A 21,729-nucleotide genomic window follows, 5' to 3' on the forward strand; every position below is an offset into this window, starting at 1 on the left:
TAACTGAGAAAGCATACACTGCTGTAGTCTGATTATAAAAGACTAACACAGATGCATTATTCAGTGGATTCAGATGTGGTTTCAAACCAGGAGACGCATTAGAGACTCCGAAAGACTCCAAACTCAGAAGATACTGAAGCACTCATTTCCAAATAAACTTGTTTCTAGGCAGACTGTTACGAGTGAGTGTCAGTTTTCTTTTTAGCAGTGATGTTCTGACACTCTGCGTTCCGTTCGCCGGCACACTTACACATCCCTCTGTCACAGAATGTGCCCCGCCCAAATCCACATCATACACTCACTGTGTGAGAAAACGTGTAAGATCTCCACCTCTCCGCTCACGGAGGAAACGTGGAGAAGATGGACAGTTCATGTGGGGTCATTACAGAGCAGAATGACAAATGGCACATTAGGGCAGTAATTCAAACCCAGGGAACACACTGCTCTCCACAGGATGATCATCCATCATATCCGTCAGTTTCAGATTAATTGAGACAAAGTGACCATGAAGGTCCATCTTTGAGAGCAGGATAGAGAAATCTGAACTGTGCATTTATAAAAGTGAAGCTACAGTAAGATCTGAACCCAACTGTTTACAATCCCACTTACATCCTTTTTTTATATTTGCATATACCTGGTATTAAACATGAACTGTCTCTGGTTGTAAATCGTTTTAGCATAGGTTTTTTTCAAGGTACTGTTGTTTTTTGTTTTGCTTTGTTTTTTTTATAGAGCTTTTTCCCCTTTGTATGATAGTTCATGATGAACGTTAAGCATCCTTTGAATAAACTGTAAAATAACAGTTAATTCCCAAAGCCAATTATAAAAGTAATCTGCTCACCAGCTCAGATCAGAGACACGCAGTACAGACATAAATACAGACAGTGGCAGATGGTTTGTTTTATGATGCATGTTTAAGATAGTTATATCAAAAAAGGACATTTTTGTTTCCATCCAGAGGAAAACCTTTGTCTGCATTGGAACAGAGTGAGTGAAATACAAGGCCAAAATCATTTTCAGTACGAGGTCAAACTATGGTTAGCGTTAAGGACATTTTCTTATTTCTGACAAACAAGTCTGCTACAACACGTTCAACACTCACAGATTCTGGTGTGTGTGTAAGGTGACAAAAAGAACACCTTTTTTTTTTTTTTTTTTTAGATTAAGTGTCTCTCTGGGACCCCGTACTAAAGTCATTTTGGCGAAGGCGACCTCCGGTGAACTGTGCTGTGATGGGGGTGAACTCTGAGACGCCCCAGTGGAACCCGGCGACACGTTCTGTGCGATCTAATTTGTAACAGAGTAATTTCCACAGTGAATATTTTGGGAGTAGTGCTCTGGGGGGTTGATAAGACAGAGACTGGTGTGATACGGAGGCCAAAGCTCTCCTCTTCCTGCAGACAAAGCCCAGAGAACGAGAGGACAATCTGTACTATATGTCCTGGAGTTCAGGGGCTCAGTCACTGCTCCATACACAGGACACGCTGCATTCTGCCCAGTCTCGTTGACCACATCAGAATGTTACTAGTGTGCCAGAGATAAAACTAACGTCAACAACATTATTCAGGAAAACCAACCAAACAAGCAAACATGGCCCTAAATTAGGCCAATTGAAGTACACCTTAAAATATTCCAGATCTGTGGTGGGAGGGGGTTGGGGGGGTGGTGGGGGGTAGGGTTGCTGTGATGGAGCAGGAGGAGGACCGACAGACTCTTACTCAGTGACTGTTTTGGAGGACTTCTCCCTCTTGAAGGCCAGCTGGTACTTCAGGCTCTCCACCTCCTTCTTCATCTGGGGCAGGTCCATCTCATCCATGGCTGCGGTTTGGGCTGAAGACAATTACAGTAAACCTGGAACAGCACACAAGTTATTATTCTTCTATTACAGCATTCATCTCTCAAACATTACAAACATTCGCTTTCTGGTCTTGTGCAGGACAAAGGGCCTTTAGACTAACACAGTGGTATATAAAGGGAGTTTAAACACATTTACAGTGTCCCTTCACTTACAGTCTGAACACATCTTTCCACTAAGGTTTACTGTCTGAATGCAATCCTGTGATCCCACTCTTTCACTAACACTCATCTGAAAAAGCTTTTAACGACTCCTCAGCTACATAAGTCAGACACTACTGATTCCTGCTCTCTTAACTGTGCGGTTACACTCTGATTTTCCACCGGCAAAGCGGGTGGGGGGAGGGGGGTTGTAATTACGATGATGTGATTGGAAATTCTGTACACTTTTAACAGTGCAAATCTCTAGACAATACAGAGTTTCCCGTGCTATATAACGATGTAAAAGCGTTGACTGAAAATAACACTCAAAGTTAATGTATGTCGCCAACACGCGACAGTCATGGCAGACCGACACCGGACGAATATGAGGTGATGAGCCTCGTTCTTTTAGCTGACAAATAGAGGGCACTTCCTTCTGTGCGAATAAAATACATTTAGCAGTGATAGGGGGTACTATGGCGACTCTTGCCAACTCCCATCATCAGTCTTTGGATTCCCAAAATATATTTCGCCCCGGAGCTCACTCTCTCACGCACGCACAAACACCACCTCACTCACTCGAAGGCATATAAGCAACAACTAACTAAATCTCACTCCATTTTAAAAGAATCAGTTTCATGATATTTTGCGTTAAACGTTATAGGTTATAGGGTTCGTCTGCAGAACAAACTTCTCGTGCCAAGTTCCACATCTAGGTCGGTTGTTGATTTAGGTCATCACCGTGCATCCACAGAGAGAGATCAGTCCCTTATTCGCACCTTTTTTGGCCCCAGAATAATTTTTCACATATCCAACATATTTCCATCAAACCAGTCCACAGATAACACTAATTTGAGTTCATTTTTATGAATGACATGACAGTTAATGATAAACGGAACTGAAGTTTTATAGTGCTTTAATTGAGGAAATTGCCTCTCACTGAAAAACTTTCACAACCACTTTGCGTAACAGCGGGTTCCTTTGTTGAACAGGTGTTAAAGATGGAAATGATCAAAGAGACGTCACAAAACGATCTCCGCAGAAAATCTGTGACCAGATGAACATTAGCTTCCACTCGTCGCCAGGAGCTATGGACTGACTTCTGGCAGAAAAAGGAATGTGCGAATCATCAGGAGCCAAGAATATAACATGTTATTCAAGACGTGTGACGGTAAAGTGCACCTGTAATATGGCGTTCTCGTTTATATTCTCCCTACTTTACACGAATTATAGAGTGGATGGAATTGAACTGTGATGTATAAGAGGCTTTAAATTTTTTTTTTATTTATTTAAACATGATACAGACTATGTTGATTTCCCATAAAACATAAAACATCGCGAGTAAAAACAGAAGTACCATAGGCTCGTGCTCTACAGTAGGGTCGATTAAGGTTAGCGATGGAGTCACACAGAGAAATCCAAGTTGGTGTAGCGCAGACACTGTTACATTTTGAGGAAGATGGTGGGAGCGAGAATTAAAAGTCACAGTTACCTCTGGGCAGCTGTCAGGGATGCCTGACGTCTGTATCGCTATAAAAGCACAATTTCCTTCGCTATGTCTCGTCCACTTTTAGGTAAAAGCGAAAAAAAGCGAAAAATATAAGGAACGTTGCAATTATATCTTGTTGTGTCTTGCTTACCTCTGTGGTGTGCCGGTCGCCGTATAAGCAGTAGCTCTGTCGCAGGAAAGCGCCGTCGATGCTCTTTTTTGGAGGAGGGTGTACTGATTCCGTATATGTGCGCACAAAAATAAAAAATATGCGCTGGAGTTACTGATGTACAGTCTCTGTTAATCCCTGTTCAGTTCAATGGCAACAGAATGTACATCCGCTGTCGTTAACTTCGGATATAGATAGTGTCAGATTTTAGAGATCAGTATCTCTTTTCGAGAGAAGTCCGCTCCGGCAGCAGCTGCAGTGGAGGCGAGCGATGCTGTCGGTAAAGTTGTGCCAATGTCATTGACTGTATCCAAGTGCAGAGCAAGAGTGCTGCTCAACCACTGCTCTTCCAGTGTGTGTGTGTGTGTGTGTGTGTGTGTGATTGAATCGGGCCGCGCAATCGTATTGAGGCAAGTAGAGGGCGAATGCGCTCTGAACTAAAACCTGTAATATGCGTTAATGGTTGCGACCAAAGGGGTGCAATGTGAGGTTTTTGAGCAGGCACCTCAGTGGGGTTTTTTTTTGTTCTGCATTCATTCTTTGTCAGTCTTACCAATGTTTATGTTAACCACATAAGCTGTAAGGGCTCCAGTCTTGCTTCGATGTTCCTTGGGTTAGTATTTTCTGCCCTTATATGGTAAAATAGCATTCCAACGCTCAGGACTGAAACTACTAAGAGTGTAAGACGGTAGAAATTATTTTTTTTCCCTAACGCAAAATGTCCTTTACTGTACTCTATAAATTTAAAACTCACGTTTCACACCTATTGATGTTAAACCTTAAGAGCAGAAAGAACCAGTCTGAAGAGTAAAGGGCAAAGAACATATGTCCTAAGAATATATGTCCTACCCCTCTTTTATTTCCCTGATTTTATGCAGTATGGTGTCACCGGCAAGAGTGATGAAGGGTTAGCACACCAGATAGCTCCTTCAGTCAATGAAGCATCTGCTCTCTCCACTATATCACATAAGAAAGTCTTGTCTTCTTTGTACTTCTACAAGTCAGTCTTCTCAGGTTATCATTAAAGACAGAATATAGGATGTTACAAAAAATGTCAGTGTGAGAGTTCCCAAACACAACCACTGCTCAAGCCACTGCATAAAGACTGCTTTCATGGCTGGGGTTAACCTAACATTACAGAGGTTAGTTCCCCTTTAGTCTATGAGGTAACTGGGTGTTCGGCAAATTACACAATGTAAGTACAGTGACATACTGTTATTACTCCAACACGTCATGGATCAAAAATCACACTGAGATTTTATATTTTATGTTTGGCTGTAATGTGAGCGTGAATCAGAGCTGTGAGAGGAGTGCTGTGGAAGTAACCTGCGTTCGGCACTGACATTAACAGCGTGTTTAAAATCAGCATTAGACTGATAGGACAGGGGGGGCTTACAGCCCGCTCTCCGTGGGGAGGGGAAAGTAAAGTTAGACCATTAACTGATATGAGACACAGCTGTCATGCGCTCACCTCTCTGAGAGCTCCCATGTCAGTCATCTGTGACATCACACCTTGGCAGGGAGGCAATAAGAGGTGTGATAAGAGAAGATGAGACTGGGGTCCCATGCCTTCAGACTCCACTTCTCTCTTAACATCAGCACTGGGCTTGATTTTTTTTCAGGAAAAAGACTGTGAAATTTTATTCTGAGAGACAAAAAAAAAATATGAGTGAACAAACAAATTGATTTTGGAATAGAAAAGAATCAAGTATTCGGTGGAGAGTACTGTCTATATTAATCTCTTGTAAGAAAATATCGTTACACTGCATGGGAATACACTGACTGTCTTTTCGACTGGCCAAGCCACACTTCTGCCTGTCCCACACAGACAGCCTAATAACAAATACTCCTGAGCCCATAGCGTAAAATAATCCCCCATAATTGTAGTGCGACCTGCTGTATATCGAGTATTACTTAGCAGTGAAGTGGAGATTTGATCAGATTAACAGTCAGATTCTATATTATGGGGCCATCTCAGCTCTACTATAATCCGGCACAGATTAGACATCTTGAATGAGCCGATTACCAATCTCCATAAAAGAGTTTAATGTTATTGAACATTAAAGACAGATCATGAGCAGCTTCACAACCATCCCAAGATGCTTTTTACATGTTTGGGACATCACGCTGAAAAATGCCCCAATAAAGATTTTTTTTAAAAAAATTCATGAATTCATCTTTCATGGTCGTTATGTAATTCTTAATTCATCACTGCCCGTCCATGCGCTTGATCTGGTACTGGTCAAGATTAAGCCTTAATTAATTTAGATTTCATTTAATTTTTGGTAGCGGGGACATAAGACCTCCATCACTCAAATAAAAAGTTTTTTCTATGCATATATCTCAGGGTTTTTTTTTCTTTTTCATCAGTGCAACTACAGTTGTTCAACCAGTGTTGTCAGAGAACTACTGTAGTGAATACGCAACAAATTCACTCAGTCATGCAATGACATTGATCTGACCTTGTACCGAAAAAACCTCTCCAAAATTAGATGATTAAGAACTACCTGGAACAATGCTATCGTGGTATTTCGGAAACTAACCAAGCCAACAGGATTTTCAAAAACATTGTCAAGATTTACAGTGACCAATCAAAGACTGGGGCAATGGGCAGTCTATTGTTTTTTTTCTTTTCCCAAAAATATCCATTTAAATAGAATTAACTCTTTAACTTCAGGGTTAGAAATACATGCATATGTGCAGTTCTTCATTTTGAGATGGCTTATCATTACATCTCTTTCTTCCTTGCATTTGTGTAAAAAGTTGTGTTCAAAACGCCGACATCAAATCCTTTTAGGGTATCACACTTAGACTTCTATCATCTAATTCTAGAGTGTTTCCTGTTCATTTCTATCATGCATTTGATGTGATACACAGTGGTTTGAAATTGCATGTACTACTCCAAAGGACAGCTTAATGGACAGAAATGGGTGGAGATTCCTGGCAGAACTGCCATGGGTCAAGCTGCAGTGTAGACGGCTTCACTGGCCTTTCAGTGTAGGCTCACGCAGTCTCCTCAGTGACAGGAAGGGTAACGGTTAATGGAGCCCTGGGTTCTTCATCAAAGAGATTTGGTGACATTAGCGTGGAGACCCTCCTAAAGGGCCTGGGGCTATGAGCTGTAGATAAAGAAACATACCATTCTCTTTCACCTGATAAGTGTCCGTTAGAGGATGGGCTTTGCTGCTCCAGATGTTTTTTACAAAGGGCGAGTTCAGAGGGCCCTTGGCACCTCTAATGGAAGGTGAAGCTCAATGGGCCCATTTCTGCGGTTGCACTGAGGCATTTTATATTCATTGCTCTGAAGCACTCAAGTTGGCCTTAAGTGGTCCAGCCCCGGCTCTAAGAGCAGCTAATGGAGTGGCTCCATTGTGGGGGAATGCACGTGAAATCATTCATCCTCCACTCCCTGTGATGCAGCAATGCCGGGACCATAGCAGAATTCAGTCAGCTGGAGGCCCTTCATGAAACTCCAAACTCATGTACATACTGTAAAGATGAGTCCTACAGTATTAAGTCATCTAACACATTGAAAACATACAGAGAAGGACAGTGTAATTTAACTACATCACACACAATAATACATGCACAACAACAATGATGACAACAACAACATCAATGTAACAAGGAGGAGAAGAAGAAGAAGAAGAAGAAAACGCCTTTTTCTGATCTTCGTTTTGGAAGAATTCCAAACCTTATCTGCAATGATAAATGTATATATGTATGTATTTTCACAAACTGATCCCAGACTTCTCCTCCTGTGTGTGTGTGTGTGTGTGTGTGTGTGTGTGTGTGTGTGTGTGTGTGTGTGAACCTTACAGTCTCCAGTTGATACTGTTTAATATGAAGATGAAAGAGAAACAGTAAAAGCAGATATATGAAATATGTATTGTGTCAAACACATAACAAATGCACAGCACTGGGGATGCTAACCAAATGCCTACAATGTTCTTTTCCAATGCTATAGACTATGGCAACCGTATCCAAGAATTCAACAGATGGAAAACAGCAGCAACTGCATTCAAAATACTATATTTCATTTTTATTCGATATATTTATTTCATTTTACTGTTAATCAGTATATCGAATTGCAGGCGTGGACTTAAGATGGAAACAGCTGTGAACACTCAAACCCTTGTAGTAATGCCTGGGGCCAACCATACATTCATAGTCGGCGTAGATTGGCAAACTGGCACGGCACGTTAACCTCTGTCTGTGAGTTTGGTTACAACGATCCGCTGAAAGTAACTTGAGCAAACAGCACCCCCTTCTGCTTAGATAGTGGCTGACAACAGAAAATCGTTTTTCGAAATGGCCGTTAGATGAATAACTATAAATTCATGCGTGCACTTATTACATAAGAATTATTTAGTGGGCAGAATCTGCTAAATAATTCTGGGTGAGTCAAAGAGTTTAACTCTAAACAATCAAGCGACAAGACTGCTTTCCCGTAATTTGCTTTCAAACAATAATTCCAGATCTTCCGCACACGTTTTCATAAATCACGCTGTATGGCGTTTTCTTCGTATGGTGAAGTGACAAGTTCTGAAAATTGACTTGTAAAACAGCCAATAGGTCAGGTTGGTATTTAGGGTGGAACGATGTTAAAGGAACCAATCGTGATTGTGCAATAAGACTCAATCGAAATGAATCATGGGGCTATGTAGTCCTCCGATTCCTCGCATGGTCCTGAAAAAGTGACTTTCTCAACACAATACACTACAATTCCCATGATCCATTTATCACGGTTTGATGTTTGAGGGTGGGTGTGTGTGTATGTGTGTGTGAGAGAGAAAGGAAGATGAGAATTTTATCTGCAGACTTTGGAATAGCATCAATGGTAAGATTGGCAGTTATCAGTTTGTTCTTGGAATACTTTTAATTTCACAGTAATCTGATTATTTTCGTTTTTATGTTACTTGAATTGTTGTACGTTTATGGAACGCGGTAACTTGGTGAAGCGACACCAGACGGGTGAATGTGTGCTAAACACACATTGCGAGATGGCTAACTGCTTCGAACCTAACTGTTCTCCTGCCAACGTTATGGGCAAAGTAGCCGCCGTTTTAGCGATGCTGAATTGAAATAGAACAAGTAATCGAACAAGCAGCATTTCCAAACAAAGAACAACAGAGAATTTTAGACAGCTGAAGACATTGTTGGACAATAGTCGTGATGTGGACGTGGTTGCTAATACTAATATTGTTGGAAAATCCTTGTTATTTTTCTAACCGCTATGATTTGTGTGTTCGCTCACTGCTGTCAGCTGGATGAATACTGCGTTTGAAATATTCTTGTTAATTGCAAGGCAAGAAAAAAAGGAATAAAACATGGGAGTTCTTCCGAGCGTCATGTTCAAGCATAGTTAGCTATCGCTAACAATTTTCACCTTGTTATCGGTACGCTCGTGGCGTTAGCAATGACCGGACTGTTTGACTAAGAGTGATTTTTCCAAAATGACGCAAAGCGGGTTTTAATGTGCTGCGGTTTCTTTTTTCCTCTTTGTTGTGGTTTTGCTTGGTTTCACCTCGTCTCGTCAACTCTTAACTGAGTTTTCCACTAGTTTTCCACTATTCGGGATAAGAGATTTGATTGCCAGTCAAGCCAGACCAAGGTTTGTAACTAAACAGTTTAGTGAAACATAACCAGTTTGCCAGCTGTATAGAATATTGTTTTCGCTGTGATAATGTTCTTTTTCAGATATTGCGTAACATTTAAATAATTCTATTCACAAACTGTTCCCCATGTATGCATGTACCATCGCCAGCTGTCCAAATAACGCCAGTATTCCAGCATATTACACAGTTTTTTAATCAGTCGTGTCATGTGGTCTGAGAAAATTACATAGTTCAATGCTATAGCAGTTACTGTAAAGTCTGCTGTCCCAGCAGACCCATTTTGGGCCTCTAAACATCATTATCGGAAGTGTACTGACGTAGCTTGCGAAAAGGAATGAGAGAACGGAAAATAGGAGGAGATTACAAATCCTCGCGTTTTCATTGGTCAAAGTTCCGGCTGTATTTTAGCACATGACCTCAGGCCACACAACCTTGCATGCCTTTCTGTGTACATCATCCACTGCGTTAGGGGAATTTAGCTTAACTTTGTGAAAGGCCCAGCGATACGCGGGGATGAGTTTGTCTCTCTCATGACCCCTGTTTGTGTTTCAAGTGTTCATTCCGCGGAACCAGAGTGGGATTTTGTGTATGAAATGTGTTGCCAGCATTTGTATTAGGCTAAATTGTGAATCTGAGAGTTTTTATGCAGTTTAGGGATCTTGTTTGGATTTTAAATAGTAGTAACTGAGAATGTTTCAATGATTTAGTCTCTAGGGTTTCGTGTTGGGGTTTTTTTTTTTTACGTAACTGATGGTTTTAGATTTGTGTTATATGTTAAAGTCGGTAATGTTTTCTTAGTTCATGCTAGGTTTCTTTGGTGCACTGATTAGATTATCTGTGGGCACTCTTGTCTCACTCTGTGTATTATTTAATGCTTTACATATGTGCAGGACGTTACTGCCAAGGTTCATATGTTTTCAGTACAAAAGTGGCTTCTGGTAATGAGCAATCTTGCCAAGTGTGCGTGTGTGAGGGTGTGTGAGAGATTTCAGTTCAAACATGTCTATTCCTCATACATTTTTCAACACACATGTGTGCATATATGTGTATATGTATGTGTGTGTATGTGTTTGTGTGTGTGTGTGTGTGTGTGTGTTTGTGTATATGTATGTATATGTATATATGTGTGTGTGTGTATATATGTGTGTGTGTGTGTGTGTCTCTCTCTCTCTCTCTCTCTATTTACACACACACACACACACACATATATATATATATATATATATATACATACATAGATAGATACACACACACATATATACACATACACATACACACACACACATATACATATACATACATACACACACACACACACACACACACACACACATATATATATATATATATATATATATACATACACACACGCATGCACATGCCCTGTTATACATATAACATCTTTTCAATGTTCTGGTTTTTGAAATTTCCGGTTGATTTACTCACTGTCACTAACTAGGATAATACACTGTCCGATTCCCTGCTTTGCAGATAAACTCAGATGGTGTCATTGTGGTTCATTTTGATGTAACGTTTGCTTATATGTTTGTCCTGAGCAGTTACATCAGCAGATTCCAGATCAGACCGAACCAGAGCATATTAGATCAGTAGGTCTAGATAAGTACCTGGGCAGGGTCTCCATAATCACGTGGATGATTGTAGATCTGTTTTTCCACAGGCTGCCCAGACACTGATTTACAAAGCCGTGTTGGATTATGAGCTCCAGTAAACCAACACGCTACAATCGTTTTTCCGGTGGTGCTGCAGCAGCCGCCGCCACCGTCAACGTATCCGCGTCCGACATTCCCAACGGGGTGAGAATTTATCGTGCGCGCTTTGCTAAAAAACGTGAGTGTCTGATTTCTGAAAGTGTAACAACACGGCCTCTGTACGTTTGCCTTTTGTTTTAAACACAGTCCAGGATGGAGACTACTTTTGGTCCTACGTTTCCTGCAGTAGCACCTTTAGGTGAGTCTGAATGCTTGTTCCGAAGATAGTGCTGAACCATTGATTTTTTTTTTTCTTTCTTTCTTTCAGTACTAGCTAGTTAGGTTTCCACTTATTTCTTAGCCCTGTAGAAAAAAAATCATTAACAGTGTGTTACTATGGGCAGAAATTAAAAATCAAATCTATTGTGTTTTATAAGCCAAGCAATCCATACATGTTAGTAGAGTTCAGTTCCATCCAAATTATATCACAGTACCAGATTTAGTTTTAGCCATTTTAATTCAGGGCGCTAATTATTTGATACTAGTTCATTTACTAATAGCACAGACTTTGTGTTGGTGACAATATTGGAACACTCTGTCGGTCTCATGGTTTTTTTTTTTTGTCCAGTTCCAGTTGAAAATGATTTTCTTCATTTAAGAGCTTTATGTAAGTGAGGAGCCACTTAGCAGCTCTCAGAACGATCCTCATTCAGCTCTGTGTAAACAGAAGACTGTAGGTCAGTTGGCTGTATTTTTAGTCTAATCTGTCCTCTAATTCAGAGTGGTCTGCAATTTCAGCAGACCCTCCCAGTAATTACAAACAGCATCGACGGACCCCCTCCTCCTCCAGCACCCTGACATACTCCCCCCGTGAAGAGGATGATGGCATGGTAATTATGACCCCGTCTCTGTGTGCACCTCGTACCCAGGCTGGTTCTGTCCCCCTTTACGCTGTGTGCAGAATAAAAAGTGACCCTGTTGTATAGCTGGGAGTATTAGCCTAGCCTGTCTGTTTTCCTGCCGTCTCTCAGCTAACGCTCAGAGCTCGGTGCTGCTGATGAATTGCTTTGTTGTTCTGCTTGTGTAGTTCTGTTTGATCAGAGCTAAGGGCTGTGTATGTGTGGGTAAGTGTCCTGTGTTCTCCAGCTGTGTGCAGTATGACTGAATGTTGACCTTTGTGCTAAAGTAATCAGTTTATTTACTTTTTAAAAATCAAAAACAGCTACACTCGGGGCTTGAGAATGAGTCACCCAGTTTGTGTTTATACTGATGTTATTCTGATACTACCCGCTTTGCCATGTGATCATGCTTAAACTCTCTGCTCTTCTGATTATGTGAATGCACACTGAGCAACACAGCAAAAGACCCGTGTCTCTGATAGCCTTAATAATGTGGGGTTTTTTTGTTTGTTTGTTTGTTTGTTTACTCATGTTAACAGCTCTCCCGTTTACTTCCTGTCTAGCCTCCCATCAGCACCCCGCGGCGCTCCGACTCGGCCATCTCCGTTCGTTCCCTGCACTCCGAGTCCAACATCTCGCTGCGCTCCACGTTTTCCCTGCACGAAGAGGAGGAAGACACGGTGAGTCGTGCCAGGCCGCCAGCTTGGCACACTGCCATCCCTTTGTCAGCACAAACTGCCCGTTAAACTGGCTCCAGCAGGGCCAAGGTACCGTGAGCAGTGCCCACTGGGAAGGCGGGATGTCTGACTCGACGTTTTTTTTTCTCTCTCTCTCTCTCTCGCTTCCAGGAGCCCCAGGTGTTTGCAGAGCAGCCGTCAGTGAAGCTGTGTTGTCAGCTGTGCTGCAGCGTGTTCAAAGACCCTGTCATCACCACGTGTGGGGTGAGTCAGACGCCCCTCTCATCCCCGCACGGTTGGGGAGAGGCGTCTTGTTTTTGGCCGCTGGCCAGAGCATTGATTTCCTGTCAGGTTGCACTGAGGCACAGAGTGCCGGCCTGACCCACTTCCTACGGCTTGTGTCAGGATCGGAGGGAAAAGTGCAGAACAAACACATGCCCAAAATGGGAATCAGAGTTTACAACAGCTGACTAAAAGGCAAAGAATGTCAGCCATGGCTTATCTCTCTTTCTCTCTCTCTCTCTCTCTCTCTCTCTCTCTCTCTCTTTCTTTTCCCTCTCTCTCTTAGCACACATTCTGCAGACGTTGTGCCTTAACCTCAGGTAGGACTGAAAAAACAAGCTTTATTCAGAACTTCTGCTATTGTTTAGAACTAAGCATGTGTGTGTGTGTGTGTTTCTCTTCATGTTTTACAAAGAGGATGTGTTGGTTACTTTCTGTTTCCTGTGGGAAGTTTTTTTTTTTTAATTCGTTTGCGTCAGTTTGCGAGGAGAACTTTGTACCATGAGCTTTGCGCTTGTGTTTTCCGTTCAGAAAAATGTCCCGTGGACAACTCCAAACTGACGGTGGTGGTGAATAACATCGCCGTGGCAGAGCAGATCGGAGAGCTTTTCATCCACTGCAAGTACGGCTGTCAACCTGCCGCGTCTGGCAAGCCCGGCGCCTTCGAGGTCGACCCGCTGGGCTGCCCTTTCACCATTAAACTCAGCACCAGGAAGTGAGTGCGGGATTTTTTTTTTGCTCCATCATTGTGCCTGGGATGTTGCGTAATGCGGGCTGCTTTCACCGAGCGCCGCTCTCGTTTCTCCTACTGTATGCGATCATTCGCCTCTCTGTGAAAGTAACTGCTCCACGTGGCGCGGTGTCTCTTTCCGTGTTGTTTTCTGGTGGTCGGCAGAGATCACGAGGCCAGCTGTGACTATCGGCCGGTGCGTTGCCCTAACAACCCCAGCTGCCCTCCGCTCCTGACCATGAACCTTGAGGCACACCTGAAAGAGTGTGAACACATCAAATGCCCTCACTCCAAATATGGGTACGTCTCCTCACGCATTCGTAAGCAAACGCTGTGTTGTATGTGTTGTTAAACAATAATGTGGAAAAGGGGGAGAGCTTAGACAAAACAGTGTTTCATGCTTCAGTAAGACGTACTAACAAAATGTCAGTAGGCTTAAAATCAAGCTATGCTTGTCTGAGGAAGAAAAACAGACTGGTGCACTCTCTGTCTCTCTCCCTCTCTCTCTCTCTCTCTCTCTCTCTTTCTCTTTCTCTCTTTCTTTTTCACTCCCCCCCCCTCTCTCTCTCTCTCTTTTTCTCTCTCTCTCTCTCTCCCCTGTCTGACAGGTGTACCTTTATTGGAAACCAGGACACGTATGAAACTCATTTGGAGGTGTGTAAGTTTGAGGGACTGAAGGAGTTCCTGCAGCAGACGGACGACCGGTTCCATGAGATGCAGGTCACCCTGGCACAGAAGGACCAGGACATTTCCTTCCTGCGCTCCATGCTGGGAAAACTGTCCGAGAAACTGGAGCAACTGGAGAAGAGCCTGGAACTCAGATTTGGTCAGAGCTTCCAACTTTCCACCATCCTCTCACAGCCGAACATTTTGTATTTATTTTAGTCAGTGGGATAATAGCATTTCTTCATAAGGGATATGTCAACATAAGGGATATGTAATATGACAGGACCAGGTACTGTGGTGGATATGATATATAACATTATATATTGGATATAAGATGTTGAAGGGTTTGTGTTTTTTTTTTTTGTTGGTTATGTGGTCACAGATGTACTGGATGAAAACCAGAGTAAACTGGGTGAAGACCTGATGGAGTTCCGCAGAGACGCCTCCATGCTAAACGTAAGTGCAGACGCCCCTCTTCCTTTTCACGGTCAGTGGAAATTCCCTGCGTGTCCTGTTCCCGTTTGGCTCTCCTGTCTAACACCCTGTTTTGTGCTTGGTTGTTCTGCAGGATGAGCTGTCCCATATCAATGCCAGGCTGAACATGGGCATTCTGGGCTGTGAGTATCCCTGCCAGTCTCTGTTCCTGCCCTAAAGCACACTGGTGTTTACCGCGCTCCGTTTACCGCATTCTCCCTCTCTGTCTTCCAGCCTATGACCCTCAGCAGATCTTCAAATGCAAAGGCACCTTCGTCGGGCACCAGGGTCCAGTCTGGTGTCTGTGCGTCTACTCCACCGGTGACCTGCTTTTCAGCGGCTCCTCCGACAAAACCATCAAAGTACTGCAGCTTTGGTGTCTACAGCTGGCCACATCCTCTCTCTCTCTCTCTTTCTCTCTCCTCCCTCTCTCTCTTTGTCTCACCCCCCCCTCTCTCTCTGTTTTGATCCAGTCTGATATGTGTTGTAAACGGTGTTTGCTTTATTAGAAACGATTTGTCTGATTCCTCGGGCTCGTTTTCTCCAGGTCTGGGACACCTGCACCACGTATAAGTGTCAGAAGACGCTGGAGGGCCATGACGGGATTGTGTTGGCATTGTGTATTCAGGGGTAGGCATTCCCATGCACAGCTTTCTCACAGTAATTGGTCATGGTGTGAATCGTGCTTAGTGGATCTCTCTCTCTCTCTCTCTCTCTCTCTCTCTCTCTCTCTCTCTCTCTCTTTCTCTCTCTTTCTCTCTTTCTCTCTCTCATTCTCTTGCACTCGCTGTCTCTCTCTCACTCTCACTCTCACTCTCTCTCTCTCTCTCTCTCTCCTCTCTCTGTGTCTCTCTCTGTGTCTCTATAGGAACAAGTTGTACAGTGGTTCAGCTGACTGCACCATCATTGTAAGTGTGGTTGAAGTGTTAAAAAAAAAAACAAAGAACTTTAGCAGTCTAGTCTACAGAGAATCTGTTGTTCACTAGCAGAGTTACATATCCAGACGTCCCCATCACTGTGTGTGTACACATGTGCGTGTGTCCATCTGTGTGCGTGTGCGTGCGTGCGTGCGTGTGTGTGTGTGTCTCTGTCTGCGTGTGTGTGTGTGTGCGTGCGTCCCATTCTGTCTCTTCCTCAGGTTTGGGATATCCAGACGTTACAGAAGGTCAACACCATCCGTGCCCATGACAACCCCGTGTGCACGCTTGTTTCGTCTCACAACATGCTCTTCAGTGGCTCTCTGAAAGCCATCAAGGTCAGTGAACCTTGCCTCTCTGTCTCTCTGTGTCTTGGCTGGCTTACTTCAACACAGTTGTCTGTGTTGAAGTATCTCTCTGTGTATCAGTTGTCTGTGTCTCTCGGTTCAGACAGGCTTAAATCACCCGTGTAATGCTGGCCTTTCTTCTGCTCTGTTTACTGACGTGAGCGTGAATGTTGTCTGCTCTGTGTTCTTACACAGCTGAACCTTCACACGCACTCGACGTTACAGTAGAGAGAGGCCAGACAGCCAGGGTCACAGTGTATGGCAGTGTAGTGGGGATACTCTGGTGTTTCACAGGTGTGGGGAACGGCATCGATTCTGGTGTTGATCATATTTAAGTTAAGACTGCTGCTCCATATGTCATGATAAAGGAAACTTTAGGTTGACTTTTGATTGTGAAATTCAAGGAGGTGACTGTTTATAGATAATTACAGATAGTTTTTAGATCATGTTTGTTATACTGATGTAGCGATGGGGTTGATGTAGGAGAGGTAAAGATGAGTCCACATTGCACATAACTCTTTTAAGGAGTACAGACTGTTCTCTTATCGCCATGGTGATGAGGGGGGAGTGTTTACACAGCGGAGTGATCTCATCTCTTCGGGACTTTCCCCTTATTGCTCAACCTCCCCCAATTTCTAAAGTCTTCAGTAAACCTTCGACTTCTTTTGAACTTTTGAACAGTTGTTTTCTCTGTCTCATTGACTCACTCTTTTGTGTGTGTTCTGTAGGTGTGGGATATTGTAGGTACAGAGCTGAAGCTAAAGAAGGAGCTGACTGGGCTGAACCACTGGGTTCGGGCCCTTGTTGCCTCTCAGAACCACCTGTACAGCGGGTCCTACCAGACCATTAAGGTTAGAGCATGCATTCGCTGCCTCTCTCACGTTCCTTCACGTTCTCTCTAGAGAACACGCTTGATATTTCAGAGGTACACACTTCACCCTGCGCAGAGAGCAAATTCTACCCTCACTGTTTTTGGATAAAGTAGAGTTTCCAGATCGCCTCCTCCCAGTGGAGAAACACACTCACATCTGTGGAAAGTTTACAGAGCCCCCCCCCCCCAACAAAAAGACAGAGTTGTTTTTCCTGAAACAGATAAAGCAGCTCCCTTGTCATCTGAAGTCTTCTAATTAAGGCCCCAGGGACTCTGGGCTGCAGCCAAACTCAGTGCTTCACAAATATCTGAGGTGCTTTAATCTCCAGACAGCAGTCAGAGAGAGAGAGAGAGAAACAGGGAGACAGCAAGCATGTCAAAGGATGAGAGTGAGGTCAGTCGTACCATTTCTCTTCCTGTTGGAGTTGTCTGTGCTCTCCACTCCTCCACATACCACTGTGTCTTTCACGGGAGGAACTGAAGCACAGTTCTCTGATTGGGGGAGCTGATGAACAGTCCACGGTTGCTATGGGGATAGCCGATGACTTAGAACTGTGTCTGGCTTTAGGTTCTCCATGACTGAAAAGAGGCCGTTACCACAGAACCGTTATCTTAGCATCTCTGCTCACTGGTTCAGTCTCACAGTTGCTGCAGCTCTGACCAAATTAGTGATGTGAAAATGGCTTCTGATGACTAAAAGGCAGAGTGTCTGATAAGAGAAGACAGCTGCTGCATTTGTGATTAATGCTAAGCATGAAGAAAACACTCAGCCTCGTGTAATTGTCATTCTCTTTGGCTTTACTTATTTATTTATTTATTTATTTACCCGTTTAAATTTTTTTTAGATCTGGGACATCCGTTCTCTGGAATGTGTTCATGTCCTCCAGACCTCCGGAGGCAGTGTGTACTCCATTGCTGTCACTAACCACCACATAGTGTGTGGTACCTACGAGAACCTCATTCACGTAAGAGATCAACAAACACACCCAAACACTCCTCAGTCGTAACAGAACAGGCTCTGGACTCAAATGTCTCTCTGCCACGACCTCTGTCTGACTGTCTGTCTGTCTCCGGCCAGGTCTGGGATATTGAGTCCAAGGAGCAGGTTCGGACGTTGACGGGTCACGTTGGTACCGTATATGCTCTGGCTGTCATCTCCACGCCGGACCAAACCAAAGTGTTCAGTGCCTCTTACGACCGCTCGCTAAGGGTAGGGACAGGATGTTTTACTGAGCCGCGGTTCCCATAGTGGCATGTGCTATGGACTCCTCTCCTTCAACAGTGTTAATGACTGATCATTTTATTTTATTTTTTGTAAACACCTGTGCAGGTATGGAGTATGGACAACATGATCTGCACTCAGACCCTCCTTAGGCACCAGGGCAGTGTGACGGCCTTGGCTGTGTCCAGAGGGCGGCTTTTCTCTGGAGCCGTGGACAGCACCGTTAAGGTGAATGCATTCTGACAAGAGTTTAAAATTAAACGCGGTATCAAGAAGATTCATGTCTGGACTGTTAGCTTGGTGTTTCTGACATATTTGATGTGTTTGCTTTCGCTGTGGGCTGAGATGTTTCTCTCTGACCAGGCCTGTATTAACGCTTTTCTCTTCTCTCAGGTGTGGACCTGCTAGAGGGCACCGTGTTGTGCTTTTTCTCCTGATTGGCTGATCAGGAAAAAGGCAAAGGGTGTGTTTGACTCTTCCTCAGTGGGACCATTACGCAATGGGACATTGGATCAGTGTAAATGGTTTCTGAATAGACACGTATTCTGACTGACTGAATCATGATTTCAGCACTAGACACAGAACTTGTATTTTTGCAATCTGGATGTTTCCTCACTCCCTGTTGTTGGACCTGTCGTAAACCTCGTGTGAATGATTAGACTGCTTTGTGCGGCTGGCTGTTGGAGGATCGGGGGGGGTGTGGCTAAAGGGTCCAGACAGTCTGTCTTACACCGCTCCACACACAGCCTCTCCTGAGTGCAGACTGGACCTCCAAAAACCTCTACAGCCAGCCAGTGGAACATGTCCAGCTTTGGCTAGAGGTGGTTTTAATGTCTGTAAATATGGCAACTGCTCGGTGGAATGATGGATTTGGAGCTGCTGGCTGAGTCCTGTGGCGTGCAGTGTCAGAGGGCGGATACGGAACTGCAGGGAAGGAAAGCAGAGCATGATGGGTGTTTTTTCTTTTGTCCTCTTGAGTGCCAGATCCTCCCCCTCAGCCGTCGCTCTGGGACATGTGCTGTTGCCAAGACGCCGGGTTGACTTTGGTCTGACTGTACTATGAAAACACATTTTATATGTTGACTCCCGGAACAAGCCGTCTCTCTTTTCCCTGGACACGTCTGACACCGAGGGACACGCTGAGGCCACGTCGAAAAAACAGTTTGTCACAGAAGACTAATGTGTGATAGGACCCAGGTCTTTTGAAGTTTGATGTTTTGAGTGCCAACGGAGCAGTTGTACACTAGCAGTGTCTTTTGGGGCGTTTTGTACGTCAGTCCTGCTCCACTTAAAAGCATTGTCTTTTTTTAAATAACCTGTAACATGTAATCATCTTCTCCATGGTCATCTGTGAGGCAGGTAACGCGGCATTTCCATACACGCTGACTCACCGGATCCTCTCACTCAGCACATTCTCTCTCTTTAAAAAAGACATCTAAGCCGAACATGCTCTGGTCAGGGTTTTTCCCAAACGCTTCTCTCTCTCTCTCTCTCTCTCTCTCTAAAAAAAAAAGAAAAGATATCTAAGCCACAAGGTACCCCGGTCAGGGATTTTCCAGACGTTTCGTCTAGTGTGGTTTAGCTCTGTGAACTGGTGGCCAATGAATCTGATGGATGAATGTTAGTTGTGATTGCAGTCAGAGAAGGACTGACTCTCTGAGCAGGGAACGAGTAAACTGCAGTAAACAGAAAGCCCTGGTAAAGGACCCATGTAGTATGGATCCTAAAGGGCCAGCGGTGTGTGAAGTCAGGTTCTGCCAACAGGCTTCAGACGCCTGCCGAAACGTTGATGAAACCAAAGGGTCGGGCAACATATGGAGTAACTGATGTAAAAGGGGCTGATGCAGGTGCCTGCCAAAATGATGGAAACACCAATAGTAAAGTGTCTTGGTTGGGCGCTGGGCCACTAGAAGGCATTGCAGGAGCTTCAGTGTTTGAACTCTATTGGAGGAATGGGGTGCCAGTCTTCCATGAGAAGTTCTGTCATTGGTTCTTCTCTTGCTTGTGGTGGAAAACATCTCAGCTACCACTCTAGAATCCACTTTAAGTGTTCACTCAGATTGAGAGCTGTGCCAGCAGACACACACGCAAATAAACACCGTAACACAGATGTCAGAATGCCTCTCAGACAGAGGAGGGGGAGGGGGGGGGGGGGCATTCAGGTCTGTAATCTCTTTTTTGATGTCCCGGATGTGGACTCATCCACCTGTTGACGCCGCGGTGAAGGGGATGGCTTTTCACTGCATAGTCTCTCTCTGTGTGACTCATACACATGTATTTTCAGGCATAATAATGGGTTTACGCACTCAAACCCAATCATAATCTACACTCCGTCTAAAGGTTTTGACTGGCTGTTCTTAGTGAAATTGCTTGCTCATGTCTTAAGAGTAGTAACTGACAGCAGCTCCTTGATTCACAGAGAGTTTATCCGTTTGGTCTTCTTGCATTAACTGAGCAGCATGTGCAGCTCCAGCGTAGGGGAGAGACTATGGTTTCCACCACAGCTGACCCTGGGCCGTCATGTCTTTTACTAAGTCCTCCAGAAGAACCTCACAATAGTCGATATTTCTCATCAAACTTCAATCTGAGCCATTTTCATCAACGAGGATCCTGCCTAACAGTGCCCTAAAGATCAACTCGCTCTCTCAGTGTCTGAGATCTCTGCCTGTCGCCATGGCAGCCAAAATAATGGGTGAGTGGCCCCGCCCAGCTGTTTTTATACACGACCCGAAGCATGACGGGGCGGTTAATTGCTTAATGAACTCAGGGACCACGCCCATGCGGCTGTGCCTGGTTTCGATCTGCTTCAATAACCTTCACTTACTCAGGTGTTTCCTTCATTTTGGCAGGGACTTGTAAGCGTCCCTCCAGGACAACCTAAGAATTCATTCACGGTTCAGCAACCCGCTGACTAAAGAGGAGATAATGATCATTCACATCGCTAATCATGAAGCAGAGTTAACAATGACTATGATAATAATGTCTTCTGAATGAAAATGATCCCGGTTTATGAATGAACATGACATTTTATGAATCCTACTTTTGCACTGACTGAGTTTGACACTTTTCTCTGAAAAAAGGGTGTGGTCGAAACCTTACCACCGTCGAATTATGTAATTTAGTGCAAATCGTGTAAGCCTGATTTTGCCATTAAAGCTTCAGTATATGTTTCAGAAGAGTTTTCCTGAACCTCTTTTTTGCAGCGAATGCAAACTCTGTCATTCCAGGGGAGCAGGGTGTGGGGTAATGGTGAAAGAAACGCAACATTTCCGCTGCAATAAAAAGCTGTGCTGCCCCCTGGTGAGCCACGGAAGAACTACATTTTAGGCCTAGAATCTAGCAGCTCCTCTTGCACACTTGGCCTTGAGCTTGCTTTTATCAGGATTTGTATAAGCATCTGTCGTATTTGTAATACAAAAAAAAAGTGATATTTCAAAGTAAGATTCAGAAAAGTATCAAGGTTGTCTTGTGGTCACTGGGTGGTTGATTCTTGCCTGTAATATTAGTGTTCATGAATGTAACTGGATTTTTGATCCAGTCTGGGTGTTGCTATTTATTATTGTTTTTCTCCCTGTATCATAGCAACGGGTGCTTTTTGAGTGCATGTGAGCTGTCTTGTGTGAAAGAAGGAGGCCTGATGTCGTTTATTTGTATAGAACATTTA

At 43.9% G+C, this 21,729-nt stretch overlaps 2 protein-coding genes across 3 annotated transcripts in view; one reads left to right on the plus strand and one right to left on the minus strand.

Moving 5' to 3' along the window:
- gng13b (guanine nucleotide binding protein (G protein), gamma 13b) overlaps window positions 1–1,816 on the minus strand; it is a 2,671-nt gene extending 855 nt beyond the window's left edge. Inside the window, exon 1 of the mRNA XM_030790968.1 lies at window positions 1,719–1,816. Within this exon, the coding sequence (XP_030646828.1) occupies window positions 1,719–1,816 (98 nt within the window). The remainder of the gene's footprint in view (window positions 1–1,718) is intronic.
- Window positions 1,817–8,442: 6,626 nt separating this feature from the next.
- traf7 (TNF receptor-associated factor 7) lies at window positions 8,443–20,199 on the plus strand. 2 transcript variants are annotated; one of them, XM_030790200.1, is made up of 21 exons: window positions 8,443–8,493; window positions 10,950–11,085; window positions 11,188–11,239; window positions 11,779–11,870; window positions 12,443–12,559; window positions 12,728–12,820; window positions 13,125–13,158; window positions 13,370–13,553; window positions 13,734–13,868; window positions 14,177–14,394; window positions 14,617–14,690; window positions 14,803–14,851; window positions 14,943–15,070; window positions 15,256–15,338; window positions 15,577–15,616; window positions 15,847–15,963; window positions 16,701–16,823; window positions 17,689–17,808; window positions 17,922–18,053; window positions 18,174–18,293; window positions 18,459–20,199. In XM_030790200.1, exons 2-21 carry the CDS (start codon window positions 10,987–10,989, stop codon window positions 18,471–18,473), a joined length of 2,025 nt encoding a protein of 674 aa, XP_030646060.1. In that variant the 5' UTR covers window positions 8,443–8,493; window positions 10,950–10,986; the 3' UTR covers window positions 18,474–20,199. The 2 variants fall into 2 exon arrangements, with proteins under 2 accessions (XP_030646060.1, XP_030646061.1); XM_030790201.1 differs by having other exon boundaries at window positions 11,782–11,870.
- Window positions 20,200–21,729: the final 1,530 nt, after the last annotated feature.

Source organism: Chanos chanos, chromosome 13 (assembly GCF_902362185.1).
Source record: "Chanos chanos chromosome 13, fChaCha1.1, whole genome shotgun sequence".
Lineage (NCBI taxonomy): Eukaryota > Metazoa > Chordata > Actinopteri > Gonorynchiformes > Chanidae > Chanos > Chanos chanos.

Bases quoted from the DNA above. Each gene is read 5' to 3' on its own strand.
- traf7 (XM_030790200.1), top strand. From the start codon at position 10,987: ATGAGCTCCAGTAAACCAACACGCTACAATCGTTTTTCCGGTGGTGCT. The intron at 13,869-14,176 runs GTACGTCTCCTC...CCTGTCTGACAG, and splicing joins TGCCCTCACTCCAAATATGG to GTGTACCTTTATTGGAAACC. The intron at 15,071-15,255 runs GTACTGCAGCTT...CGTTTTCTCCAG, and splicing joins CCTCCGACAAAACCATCAAA to GTCTGGGACACCTGCACCAC.